Raw genomic sequence first — 14,403 nt, forward strand, 5'->3', positions numbered from 1 at the left:
TGGTTGTCACAGCTGAGGTGGGGGTTTGGGGGTGTTACTGACATCTGGTGAGTAGAGGCCAGGGATGCTGCTGGGCATCCTGAAATGCACAGGAAACTCCTTCCACAGTAGGGAATTATCTGGTTCAAAATGTCAGTGGTGCTGAAGTTGAGAACCCCTTTGGGATGAGTTCTCTCCCTAAGAGTACAGCACTTCGTCCACATAGGCCTGGGGTTACCCTGTCCCCCAGTCCACCAGACTGCCCAGTCATATCTGACTACTCCCATCAGGAATGCAAGTTGAAAAGTCCTTCCCCATGGCCAATTTACAGTTTTGTTGAGGGTTCCTCCATGCTCCTCCTGGGCACACAAACTCACTGAGCTTTGTGGTAGAGTCCTAGACCGATTAAGACCAAAGCTGTGAGATTTCATAGGTACATCCTTCATCCTGCTAGGGTAACCTTAGGTATACAAATATCAGGCTGGTCCTTAAGAAACCTGGATTTTATGCCTGGCTGCCTCCAGAGCTTGGGCAGGTCATTCGAACTCCTTTCTTTACCTATGTACTGAGAGTGTAAGCGAAAGTCAACTACCTCTTTCCACACTGCAGTTCAGATTAGTAACAGAACTCAAAGACTGTGATGTGCTTTTAGCCTCTTGGGAAATAAAAATATAGGTGTGTAAGTGACTAGGATATGTGTTTTCTGACTGCAAATATATCTTAATTAGTCCCTGTACTCTGTGGTACAATATCCTCTGGGAGAAGGAGCTGTTGTTTTCCAGGAAAAAAATGTCTTAAAAAGACAAGGTCTTTGTGGGTTGCCTTTTTGTTTTGTTGTTGGTTTCCTTCCCTGAGCAAAAGCTTTTTATTTTGGTGTAGTCTTTTGCTTTTGTTTCCCTTGCCTGAGGAGACATGTCTAGAAAAATTTTTCTGTGGCCAGTGTCAAAGAAATTACTGCCTGTGTTTTCTTCTAGGAGTTTCATGGTTTCAGGTCTCACGTTTAGGTCTTTAATCCATTGTGGGTTTATTTTTGTGTATGGAGTAAGAAAGTGGTCCAGTTTCATTCTTTTGCATGTCTGTCCAGTGTTCCCAACACCATTTGTTGAAGAGACTGTCTTTTTACCATTGTATATTCTCTCCTGCTTCATTGAAGCTTAATTGACCATATAATCATGGGTTTGTTTCTGGGCTCTATTCTCTTTCATTGATCTGTGTGTCTTATTTTTGTGCCAGGACCACACTGTTTTGATCATTATAGTTTTGTAGCATATCTTGAAATCTGGGATTGTGATACCTCTAGGTTTTTCTTCTTTCTCATTGCTTTGGCTATTCAGTGTCTTTTGTGATTCCGTACACATTTCAGTATTATTAATTCTGGTTCTGTGAAAAATGTTGTTGGTATTTTGATAGGGATTGCATTAAATATATAAATTGCTTTGGATAGTGTGGGCATTTTAAGAATATTGGTCCTTCCAATCCATGAATATAGAAATCTTTGCATTTGTTTGTGTCATCTTCAATTTATTTCAACAGTATTTTATAGTTTTGAGAGTACAATTCTTTCACTATCTTGGTTAAGTTTATTCCTAGGTATTTAATTATTTTTGGTGGAGTTGTAAATGGGATTGTTTTTGTTAATTTGTCTTTCTGCTGCTTCATTATTAGTGTATGAAAATGTAACTGATTTCTATATATTAACTTTGTATCCTATTACTTTACTGAATTCATTTATCAGAAGATATTTGCAAATGACATATTTGATAACGGGTTAATAGCCAAAATATATAATTAACTTATACAACTCAAAACCAAACAACAACAACAACAACAACAACAACAACAACAACAACAAATAATCTGACTAAAAAATGGGTAGAGGACCAGAAATAGACATTTTTCCGAAGAAGACATACAGATGGCCAACAAACACATGAAAAGATGCTCACCATCACTCAACATCAGAGAAACGCAAATCAAAAGCACAATGAGATATCACCTTATACCCATTAGAAGGGCTAAAATAAAAAAAACACAAGAAATAACAAGTATTGGTGAGGGTGTGAAGAAGGAATCCTCATGGGCTGTTTGTGGGAATGCAAATTGGAGCAGGCATTTGGAAAACAATGTGGAGGTTCATCCAGAAATAAAAATAGAATTGCCATATGACCCAGTAATTCCACTTCTGGTATTTACCCCCCAAAATAAAACAGTAATGAAAACAGTAATTCAAAAAGATATGTGCCTCTTATGTTTATTGAAGCATTGTTGCAATAGCCAAATTATGGAAGCCGCCAAATGTCCATCCATAGATGAATGGATAAAGAAGATGTGGTATAAGTACACAATGGAATATTACTCATCCATAAAAAAGAATGAGATCTTGCCATTTGCAACAACATGGGTGGAGCTAGAGAATATTATGCTAAGTGAAATAACTCAGAGAAAGACAAATACCATATGATCTCACTCATATGTGGAAGAAACAAAACAAATGAACAAAGAAAAATGAGACAAGCAAAAAAACCTCAGACTCTTAAATACAGAGAACAAGCTGATGGTTGCCACAGGGGAGGTGGGTGGGGGATGGGTGAAATAGGTGAAGGGGATTAAGAGTACAGTCATCTTGATGGGCACTGAGGAATGTGTAGAATTGTTTAATCACTATATTGTACACTATATAGTAAGTAGGATTGTGGAGCTAATACAAAGAAAGCATCCATGTGAAATGAAGAGCTTCCCTGAAGTGTTCTTAGGAAGCTGGGGTTCCCTGACACTTATATGGCTTTGCTGTAACCTGACCATGGTCATTATAGAGATGTGCTCTCCAGGGGCACCTAAGTTAGCTCGGAGGATCCAGTCATAAACAATCACACCAAAACACAGACATCTCCACATACACAGTCACCCACATACACACTATTTTCTCACACACATTGTTCCAGGTGATGGAGTCTAGTGAGAATTATTTTGAAAAATATAAAAATCACACATTCAGACAGATTGGTGATGGTGTTTCCATAGTACTTGTGCTCATTCTCTCGTAGAGCATTTGTTTATTGTGTTCTAGGTAGTTTTAGTTATGTACAGTAGATAGATACCTTATCAAGGGCAGAAATGTTTTATTCATTTTTTAAGATCCCCTGGTAGAGCATCTGCCACGTAGTATGTTGCTTGTTTGGTTATTGTTTGTTAAAGGAAGGAAGGAAGGAAGGAAGGAAGGAAGGAAGGAAGGAAGGAAGGAAAAAATGAGTAAATGAAATGGAACCCTGGAAGAGCACCTCAGAACCAATTCTGCTTTGCCTTTTTGGGAAGCCTCAGCTGGCGAATGAAGAGTGAAGGGCCAGTGTATCTCTGTTTTATTCCTTGAAAACAGGGAAGTGCTTTCAATAGATTTTTAAATGCCAGCAAAGATGTTACTACAAAAACAAGAATGCTTTTTATGCAGGCTCAGCGGGTGACCCTCTCCTGATTCTGGGATAAATTTTTTCCAACTACACATGCAGTTTGAAAGCACATTTTTCCTGGTGCTTGGCTCTCTGTGTGTTCTTTTATTCTACCCTGGCAAAGAAAGTTAAAGCATTATCTGGCAAGTTAGCAAAAGAGATCTTTTATGGAAGAGAATTTTGTTGTCAGTAGGTATGGTTTAGACTGCAGGGACTGAGGCTGTGAGGAGCTCTCAGTTTGAAGCACTTTGTCACATGCTGGGCCTCTGTTCCTGGTTCCTTGTCTGTCTAAGAGCTCTGCCATCAGACTGCATTTCAGAGGCAGCTCTTACCTTTAATTCACGGGAAAGAAACAGATTCTCAGAACCAAGCCTGTGACCAGGAAGAGTCCTGCATGCTTCTAGCCTCGGGTCAATATCATCTTCCCTGATATTTCTTCCATCTGGGATTCTCTTCTTCCTCTTCTCTTCCTCTACCCTAACCCTCCTTCAGGCCCCAGCCATTCCAGCTGATAGGATTTGCTGTGTTTTCTGAACTGTCTCCTTGTTATTTGTGGCATGAGGTGTCATTATTTTATTTGAGTTCATTTTATTTCCCAAGCATGTTGAGCAGAGGAACCAGATCTCCTACATCTTTGGATTTCTCCCAGCGAGGCAGTCACTCCTTTTTGATGGCATTATAAAAAAAAAACAAACAAAAAAACAAAACGTTGAATAAATTAGCCTCTGCAGTTAGAGCTCAGGGATTTTCAGAAAGCTGTTATGTGGACTGTTGTTTGGGGGGTTAAGGAAAGTAGTGAATATAGAGACAAATGGAATAAAAAGGAAGGACATGCAAAATGTCAAAATATCACAAAATATTCAACCAGTAGAATCTTTCATTAATTTGCTTCCAGAAAACTCTTATTTAAACTGTGCACACACATATATGTGTACACATACATGTACACACATATTTACACACATGTACTTACACATATACACACATATGTTCATATACACATACCTAATTTATGCACATATCACAATTGTATATGCAGTAAACCCTCAGCGGAGTATCTTACCAGATTAGCTAGGTGTTACCATTTAGAGAGCAGGACATAGGCAAATAAATAAGCTTTGGTGGAGAAAGTAGGTCTAGACCAGTCCAGAGCCAGAAGCCTGGCCCAAAGAGGGCTGTCGGGACCCTGGAGCCTGAGGTGCCAAGTACCTGGGACAATTGGTCACAGGGAGGAGAGACAGGGAAGTAGTGCAGGTGATTGTGGGTGCTCGGGAAGGTGCGACCCAGGGAAGGTGCACAGAGCAGCTGCGCTCCAGCCTGGTCATTCCCTTGAGGTGTGAAGAAAGGTTTCTGGAGCCCTACATGAAAGAATCTTTTACCTTTGCTCATTCAGTCTTGAAGACTGTTTGTGTTTGGCACACGCAGGAAAGTTCATAGACAAGGATTCTTGTCTCACCTTCTCTGGATTTTAGCTTTCTCATCTGTAAAATGGAATCTATGTTTATGTCTTCTGTACTTCATAGACTTCTTACGGCAAAGAAGGGTAATAAGGCTCCAGTGACCTTTCCATGACATTAGGTGACCCCGATGGGCTAAGCCTGTGGCAGATCAGACCTGTGGCCTCTTGTGTCTGAGTTTCATTTACTAGATCTGCACGTTTAAATTTCATTGTTTTCGGGGCGCCTGGGTGGCTCAGTCGGTTAAACGTCCGACTTCAGCTCAGGTCACGATCTCGCGGTCCGTGAGTTCAAGCCCCGCGTCGGGCTCTGGGCTGATGGCTCAGAGCCTGGAGCTTGCTTCCGATTCTGTGTCTCCCTCTCTCTCTGCCCCCCCCCCCCCGTTCATGCTGTGTCTCTCTCTGCCTCAAAAATAAATAAACGTTAAAAAAATTAAAAAAAAAAAAATAAATTTCATTGTTTTCTCCGTAAGATACATATCAATACAGGTAATTGTGATGGCCAGCCAGAAATGGCTTGCTGACCCATCTCTGCTCTTTCGGTAGTTCACTCAGTTTACTTTGAGAACCTTTTGCACTTTACAAAACAGGTATTTGTTTGGACCTTGCCTGTTATTGTGAACACAGGACCAGACATACATGTGTTTTGTTTTCTAGGGAGATGTGCATCCAACAGGATGGGAGAATTCATCTCACAGTTGTTTACTTTGGGAAGGAAGAAATGAATGAGGTCAAAGGAATACTTGAAAACACTTCCAAGTAAGTACGATGTGAACTGTCATAAGGACTCATAGTAACTGAGCTCAGAGACATACATCCAAGGATTGAACTTCTGCTTCAGTTTTGTTTTCCTTAACACTGTGGGTCAACTGGGGGATTGAATGTTTGCCAGCTGTGCACCCTCCTTCCCCGGGAGACCACCCCACCTGATGCTGGTCCCCGCTGTGCAGGGCATTAACTTTGACAATTGAGATAAACTTCCCTGAGCTGTAAGGATGGGGCCACAGGCTTCCTGGAGATTCTGCATGACTGGATGTCGTCTCAGCATTGCTGATCTGGGAACTTGATGTCACAGAGTGGGAATGAGGGATGCCATATGTGTGTAGCGAGCTCCAGCTGAGTGCTATCCGTGCTCCAGTTTCATCCACTTAGCAAATGGTCTCACCCTGTTGACTTTCATTCATTATGCATATTGAGAGATTAGGGGGAAGTCAGGAGTGATGGCTAGGACAGGATCATTGATTAAGCCTATTCAGCTGAACAGAAATTATCTAACACAAAACTTTAGACTTAGGCTTGTATTTTTGTACTTCACTGATCAATTGTATGGGGGAATAAATGAAAGCATCCCAGATGGACTTTTTCCCTACCCAAATAAATGGACAAGTATTTAATAAATATCTCGGGCATTTTCTACTAGTGAGGAGGCCAGAATGGTACAGCCACACTCCCTTCTGGTTTGTTGTGGAGGACTGCAGACCTCACTTGAGTAATCAGGTGGGTGGTTTCTCCATAAGTGAAGCTTGGAGGGTGGTCAGCAGTACTCAGAAGCAGAAATAGTCTGAAGAACTCCATATGGTCTAAATATAAACAGGGCCCCCTGTTTTAAGTTTCTGGTAAATGGGAAGAGGATGATAGTCCACAGATAAGATTACAAATTGAGAGCACTTTTTGTATTTATTTTCATACTTTGTTACTAATTTTGTATTAATGGCACAAGATCAGAATGCTAATTATAATAACTCAAACGTTCTAAAGCAGTCCACTGGTCAAATTTCGTCCATCTCTTGTTTCTGTAAATAAAGTTGTATTGCAATGCAGGCATGCTTCTTTGTTTACATATTATTTATGTCTGTTTTTGTGCTATAACCGTGGAGTTGAGTAGTTGTGACAGAAACAGTATGACTTGCAAAGCCTAAACTCTTACTCTCCACTCCCTTATAGAAAAAGTTTGCTGACCTCTGTTCTAAAGCAGTATGGAATTCAGAGTTTGAAACCAGTAACAGCTTAAAAGCTAGGCCCCTGTGGAAGGGCGATCAAAGAGAGTAGAATAACTGATTATCTGACATGTAAGTAAAATAGAAATCTCTCGACTCCAATGTATTTCAGTATCCTTTTCATCTCTACTTCAGAATGAGGTGCATGGATTATTAGAATTCACGTCCTCTGCCTAGTGGATAGGTTTTAACATCTCTGGAAGTATCCATTCCTGGGCATGGATCTTTTTTTTTTTTTTCAAGTTTCCAAGTTGCTTCTAACACATAGCCAGGATTGAGAGTCATTGTTTGAGAAAGCGGTGGGCCACCCCAGGGGCTGCCCAGGAGAGGCCTTAATTGCAGCCAGCTGTCCCAGTCCAAGGTATTTTTAAGTAGTTATCCAGGTGACTGTAAAGTGCAGTCAAAACTGGGTCTGTCACCTTCTGAGCACATTAAAGGACAATTTGCTGATTAGTATAACAAAATTGACATAAATCTGATGGATAAGTGGAAGGCCAGTTTTGATGTTGTTATGGGAGATACCCTTTCTAGTGACTGGAATGCTTAATGACTCTTATTATTAAGGCGTTCTTCTCTCTATCAAATTACCTGGCAAGGTGAATACTTGGTCAGAAGGTTGCTTGGTGAGCAAAGAATGAATAGAATCTGAACAAGAAAAGTAGAATCATTTCAGTGGTAGGGACGGTTTACTTAAAGTTTTGGAAAATTCCAAGTGAGTAATCTATCCATAACTGAGAACTTTGTGCTAGAGACTGAGTCCATCAGTGCTTTAAAGCCGTGCTATGGAAACTCTAGAGAAATTAATTGGAACCCTATTTTTCTGTGTTGATGTTCTCTGATTTTCTGTGTTGATGTGCTAACCGGGGATATCTGCAAGGTTGATGTGGTGGGTCCTACCCCCTCCCGGTGTTGCTTTCATCAGACAACCTCCCATAGGATGCCCCACCCTCCGCAGCCAGCTTGAGTTGACTTTAACAGGGCAGTACCACCACACCGCCTTCCAGATCACTCTCCCTAATCACCTATTGCCCGAGCCTCCTACCCAAACTGGCTTTAATTTCTAACCTTGTCTTGATGACTTACTGTCCCCATCTAAACTGGGAGGTGTGGTTTGCCCCTTCGTCTTGGCTCCCATTATTGTCTTCTACTTGGAATTCTCTCCATCCTCCTTTCTATGCACTCAGACCCCTACTCTTTTATCCCCACCCCACCCCTGAGTGCCCACTTCTAGAGCTTTTCCTGACCAGTCCTCTCTCTGAACTCAGACTACACTCCCTGTCAGCATCTCTTCTGTTTGGCACTTGGCATATGATTTGGGTATTCACATTTCTTTCTTTTGTCCTAACTATAGACTATCAGCTGCTTAGTAAGTAGTACCATATGTACCATATCACGTGGCTCTTTGTAACTCTGGAACCTAACATGGAGTCATAGTCAGAAAACATTCAGTGTTTGTTCATCAAGAGAAGGGCAATGCCAGGTACACAGTATATTTGTATTCTTAGTAAACTATATGAAAGCTTGTATAATAAGCCCTATTTAGATGTAATTTTTCATTCTTTTAAGATGGCAAAATGCATCTTATATTTGAATAATAATAACCATTATTATTTACATGAATTATTTAATATTCACAGCAACCTTATGACACAGATGCTGTCATTAGCCGCATTTCGTAGAAGAAGAAACTGAGGCTTGGAGAGGTCATTCCTCAGGCTGCCATCCCTACCACATGGGAGAGCCAGGATCTGAACCTCATCCGTTAACTACTGGTACTCACAGGCTTAACATTGCACCAAATTTTTACTCCAGTTTATTTCCTTCTGAAACCCACAATTGTCAACTGAAAATAATAAGAGTTGAAATCAGCCTAAATGATATTTTACTTCATTAGGATACCAGCATTGTGATTAAACTGTTCTAAATGCAGCTAAATGTATGTATATATTTAGAATATCTTTTAAAAATCTAGTTCGACTCATGCCATGTTTGTACTCTGTCTCTAGATTTATGCTTTCTTGGTTGAGCTTTACATTTCCATTGATGGCTGTAGATCAGTGTTTTGGAAACTGCAGTTTGTGATTCATTAGAGGGTTGTGAAAAAGCTTTAGTGGGTTATGTCCAGTGTTTTTAAAACATTGGAATAGAATAGGGTAAAAATATCAAAGTGCATTACAAGAAGTAAGGATAAATATTGTTTTAGAACACTATAAAGTGTGTGTGTGTGTGTGTGTGTGTGTGTGTGTGTGTCTACTGTGTCATGATGTATAACATACTCCTTTGTAAGGGTTGTAGTCAAAATATTAGCAGATTTTAAAAAGCTACTTCCATAGATAACAGTACAAATCAGTTTCTCAATATCTGATTCTTTTTCCATAGAGTTTTCCATCTTAATTGCAGTTAATCTCAGATTAAAGCCTAGCTTAATTTTTCTCAAATAGAAATGTGCTTTGGGAATAACCTAGGGTGCTTTTTAAAATGAAGATTCCTGAGATCCAGCTTCAGAAATTTTGAGTCAGTAGGCCTGAGATGAAGAAGCTTGGTAATGAACACTTGGCAATGAACAACCCCACATGTGATGCTGATTTGGGTAGTCCATGGCCCACACTTTGCTGGCCTAGGTAGACATTTGCTTGGAGCTGTGTATTAGGAAATTAAAAAAAAAAAAAACTGGCATGAGTTAACATTTTCTACATTGCAACTTCATCTTTGTCCAATCATAAGGATACAAAGGCATCTCTCAGAGGTATTATATCTGAGATCAAAGTACTAGAAATGAGACACTTCCCTGTCATTGCAAGTATGTGACATAAAAGGGTTTTTTTTTTTTCCTGTGTGTTGTCAGGGACCTGCCTTACTATGGTGTGTGTCATCATTTCGTGCCTCTTTGAAAAGGTTTGTTTGACACATCCCCTCAAGGATGTGATTTTTATCAGGACATCCCAGAAGAAAATTGGGGAGAAAGGTTTTATTCTGGTTTGTTTTCTTTTGATTTGTTTCTTAAATTTGAGCAGAATTGTTGCTTTGCTTTAATTTTTCCCTAAGGAATTTTAAGATACTATATCATTTGCTAAAATCAAAAAAACAACACAGCAAATACTTCCCAAGAAGATAAGGAATCTTGAACCCTGGGAAGCACCTCACATATTAAGGCAGCATCTCAGGCCTGTGGCCATTCCATCCCTGGCATTTGCAAGAGGGTCTAAGTATGATTCTTCTTGGTACCGATTCTGCTCTTTTTGGAGATGTGCCTGTATTAGGTGTTCTAAATTGTTCTTTGGGGGATTTGAACATAGCATATAGAGTATATTATTGTAATAATGTTAAATTTCCTGAGTGTGATTATTATATTGTTATAATGTTATAAAGGAGAGTGGCCTGGTTCTTGGGAGATACTTCTCTTCAAGGGTAAAGTTGTCACCATATCTGCAACTAACCCTCAAATCGTTCAAAGCAGGTAGGCAGGCAGGAAGGCAGGCAGGATGTTAACACTTGGTAAACCTAGGTGAAAGATATGTGGATACTTATATATTGTTATATTTGTGAAGGTTTGAAATTTTTTCAAATAAAAATGGTAGGAAAATATATTATGAAAAAAATTAAATGATATTGTTTATAAAATGAAATATAATTCAACAGTTAAAGAAAGGTGATGTCACCAAAAATGGTAGAATAAAAACTTGTGCAAATGCTTTTCATAAAAAAATGAGAAAATGGCTAAAAATGGTCAGAATCAACTTTTTAAGAACTCTAGAAATTAAACAAAACTTGCAATAATCTGGAAAATGTTTATCCAAGAAAAATGACTGAATTTTTGTGCAGCTTTAATTTGCCTTATTCCCACCTTCTCCTTGGCTCTTTGGTAGCCTTGAAATCCAATAACTCACAAGCACAGCAAGAACCACAGCCTGGCAGCCACCAGGGGCCACAATGGGACAGGAGCTCCTTTAAAGCATCATTCCCAGAGAAATGTTATGATCTGACCTGTCTGGAATTCTCTGGAAGTCTCTATTCACAAGGTTGTCTTTATTTGACCTGATTCAGAGCTCTCCCAGTGGAAAAAAGCCTTTCCTCCAAAACACAGTTATAGGAAGTCTGTAATTTTGTGGCTGCCTGAGGTGTGGTAGATAAGAGTTTAGGCAAACAACAGATTAACCAAAAAACGTAAAAGGTGAGGCTGAGGAGTGAGATCTCCACTGGGGCTTTGAAAAGCTCAAATACATTCCTGAGAATCTAGAAGGCCATGCACACATCTAGGGCTCTGCTCATACTTAGGAAAGATGTGAACAGGCCCTAACCTTTCACCTCTGGTGGACCTTGAGACTTTGTGCAAGAAGCACATAAAGGCAAAGATAAGCTGTCAACTACCTAGTTGAATGTTGATAGCATGCCCCAACATGTACACAATATCCATTGGCGAATATTTGGAGACTTATTGGTTCTAGGCATTTAAAGAAATCTCTGTCTAGTCATTAGCTTACCACTAAGTGGTCACACACAACAAAGAATGCAGACTTTACGGAATTAGTTCAGGAAAGTCACTAAACAAGTAACAACAACAGAGAACAACAGCAACAAACCCTGAGAAAGGAGTTGATTCTGATTTCCAGGGTTACATTATTTAAAATGTTAAGTTTTAAACAAAAAATTATGAGGTATGCAAATAAACAAAAAGTATGGCTCATGCACAGGAAAAAAAAATCAATTATTAGAAATTGTCCCTGAGGAAGCCCAGGTGTTGGACTTACTGGACAAAGACTTTAAAACATCTGTATTAAATATGTTCAAAGAATTAAAAGAAACCATGTTTAAAGAACTAGTGATAACTATGAGAACCAAGTCATTCCAATTAGAACTATGTCTTACCAAATAGAAATAGAACTTCTAAAGAAGAACCAAATAGAAATTCTGGAACTGATAAAGTACAATAACTAAAATGAAAAATTCACTAAGGGGTGCTGAGCATGTTTTGAACAGGCAGAAGAAAGAATCTGTGGACTTTAAGATAGGTTAATTGATATGCTTAGGTTTGAGAAACAAAAATAAAAAAGAATGAAGACTTATAAGATACCATCAAGCATGCCAAAATAGACATAGTGGGAGCCCCAGAGGACAGGAGAGAGATAAAGAGGCAGAAAAAATATTTGGAGAAATAATGGCCCCAAACTTCCCAAATTTAATGAAAAACATGAATCTATACATTTAAAAAGCTCAAAAACTCCAAATAGGAAAATTTAAAGAAACACACAGTAAATATATCATAAGCAAACAGTTGAAAGACAAAGACAAAGAGAGAAAGAATCTTGTAAGTGGCAAGAGTGAAGCACTAATTGGTTCCAAGGAATTCTTAATAAGAGCAATGACTGATTTCTTGTCAGAAACAATGGAGGCCAGACAGTGGGATGGCATATTCAAAGTGCTGGAATAAAAACACTCAACCAAGAATTCTATATTCAGCAGAACCATTCATCAGAAATGAAGGGGAAATTAAGACATCCTCAGATAAACAAGAACTAGAGACTTCATCACTAGCAAACCTGCCCTACAAGAAATATGAAAAGGAGTCCTTAGGACTGAAATGAAAGGACACTAGACAAACTCGAATCCTTGTGAAGAAATGAAGAGTTCCAGTAAAAGTAACTACATAGGGAAATACAATACAGTATTGTATAAATGTATTTTTTTGTTTATAACTCTTTTCTCCTATCTGATTTAAAAGTTAACTGCATAAAGAAGGATCATCTACCTGTATTAGATAGACACAGTACGTAAAGATGTCATTTTAATACAACACCAAGGAGGGGAGAGGGAATGGAGGACGATGTTTTGTATGCTGTCAAAATTAAGTATTTCTTCAGAAAGAAAATCTGACTAGACTTAGAACATGTAAATGGATTTAAATAGGAATCAGAAAACTTTCCCTAAAGAAAAGGCCAGGCCCAGATGTCTTCACTGCTGATTTCTACCAGTCATTAAAGAACAAATTAATACCAATGCTTCACAGACTTTCAGAATTTACAAGAGAGAACACTTCCCAACTCATTCTATGAGGTTTATGATGCCTTAAACAAGTAAAGACATCATAAGAGAAGAAAACTGCAGACCAATATCCCTTATAAGTATAGGGTGCCGAAATCCTCACAAAATACTAGCAAACTGTATCCAACATATAAAAAGGATTATACACCATGATTAAGTGAAATTTATCCCAAGAATGCAGGGTTGACTCAACATAGAAGAATCAATCAATGTAATACACTAAACTGCATGGCCATCTCTATACACACAGAAAAAGCATTTGATAAAATAGGGATTTACTTATTCTGGATATTTCATATAATGGAATCCTATAATATATGATCTTTTGTGTCTGTCTTCTTAACTTACAATGGTGTTTTCAAGGTTCATCCACACTGTAGCATGTGTCAGTAATTCACTACTTTTTATGTTATTATTTTTGATGCTATTGTAAATGTGATTACTTTAGTTTCTCTTTCATTGTATATAGAAACACAAACTGATTTTATGTTATTTTGTATTGTGAAACATTACTGAATTCATTAGTTCTAACAGTTTTTTTGGTGACGTGGTTAGGATTTTTTTTTTTTTAATGTTTGCTTATTTGTGAGAAAGAGAGAGAGTGAGAGAGAGAGAGAAAGTAGATGCGGGAGGGGCAGAGAGCGAGAGAGACACAGAATCCATAGCAGGCTCCAGGCTCCAAGCTGTCAGCACAGAGCCCAACGTGGGACTCGAACTCATGAACCATGAGATCACAACCTGAGCTGAAGTCAGAGGTTTAACTGACTGAGCCACCCAGGCACGCCTTTGGTTAGTGTTTTTATGTGTAAGATCATGTTATCTACAAACAGATAATTTTACTCCTTTCTTTCTGATTTGGATGCCTTTAATTTCTTTCCCTTGACAAGTTGCTAGGGCTAGCATTTCTATACTATGTTGAGTAAGAGTGGTCTTGTTATTTGTCTTGTTCCTAATCTTAGAGGAAAGGCTTTTAACTTGTCACTGTTGAGTATAGTGTTAGTTGTAGGTGTGTCATATATGGCCTTTATTATGCTGAGGTATGTTCCTTCTGTACCTAATTTGTTCAGAGTTTTTATCATGAAATGATGTTGAATTTTGTTAAATGTTTTTTTCTGCATCTGTTGAAATGATTAGATGATTTTTATCCTTCATTCTGTTAATGTGGTGTATCATGTTTATTAATTTGCAGGTGTTGAACCATCCTTGCATCCCAGGGATGCATCCCACTTGCTCATTACGTATCATCCTTTTAATGTATTGAATCTGGTTTTCCGATATTTTATTTGAGAATTTTTGCATCTGTGTTCATCAGGGATATTGGCCTGTAATTTTCTTTTCATGTCATGCCCTTGTCTGGCTTGAGTATTAGAGTAATGCTGGACTTATAAAATGAGTTTGGAACTATTCCTTCCTCTGCAATATTTTGGGAGAGTTTGAGAAGGATTGGTATTAATTCATCTTTAGATGTTTGGTAGTATTTACTCATGAA

At 38.7% G+C, this 14,403-nt stretch overlaps 1 protein-coding gene across 18 annotated transcripts in view; it reads left to right on the forward strand.

Moving 5' to 3' along the window:
- The window catches only part of CSGALNACT1 (chondroitin sulfate N-acetylgalactosaminyltransferase 1), a 341,791-nt gene that overhangs the window by 306,377 nt on the left and 21,011 nt on the right, over positions 1 to 14,403 (forward strand). For all 18 annotated transcript variants that reach the window (XM_078445488.1, XM_060653383.3, XM_060653386.3 and 15 more), the window contains one exon: positions 5,536 to 5,637. In XM_078445488.1, the coding sequence (XP_078301614.1) occupies positions 5,536 to 5,637 (102 nt within the window). The remainder of the gene's footprint in view (positions 1 to 5,535; positions 5,638 to 14,403) is intronic.

The sequence above is a fragment of the Panthera onca genome, chromosome B1 (assembly GCF_046562875.1).
Source record: "Panthera onca isolate mPanOnc1 chromosome B1, mPanOnc1 haplotype 2, whole genome shotgun sequence".
Taxonomy (NCBI): Eukaryota; Metazoa; Chordata; class Mammalia; order Carnivora; family Felidae; genus Panthera; species Panthera onca.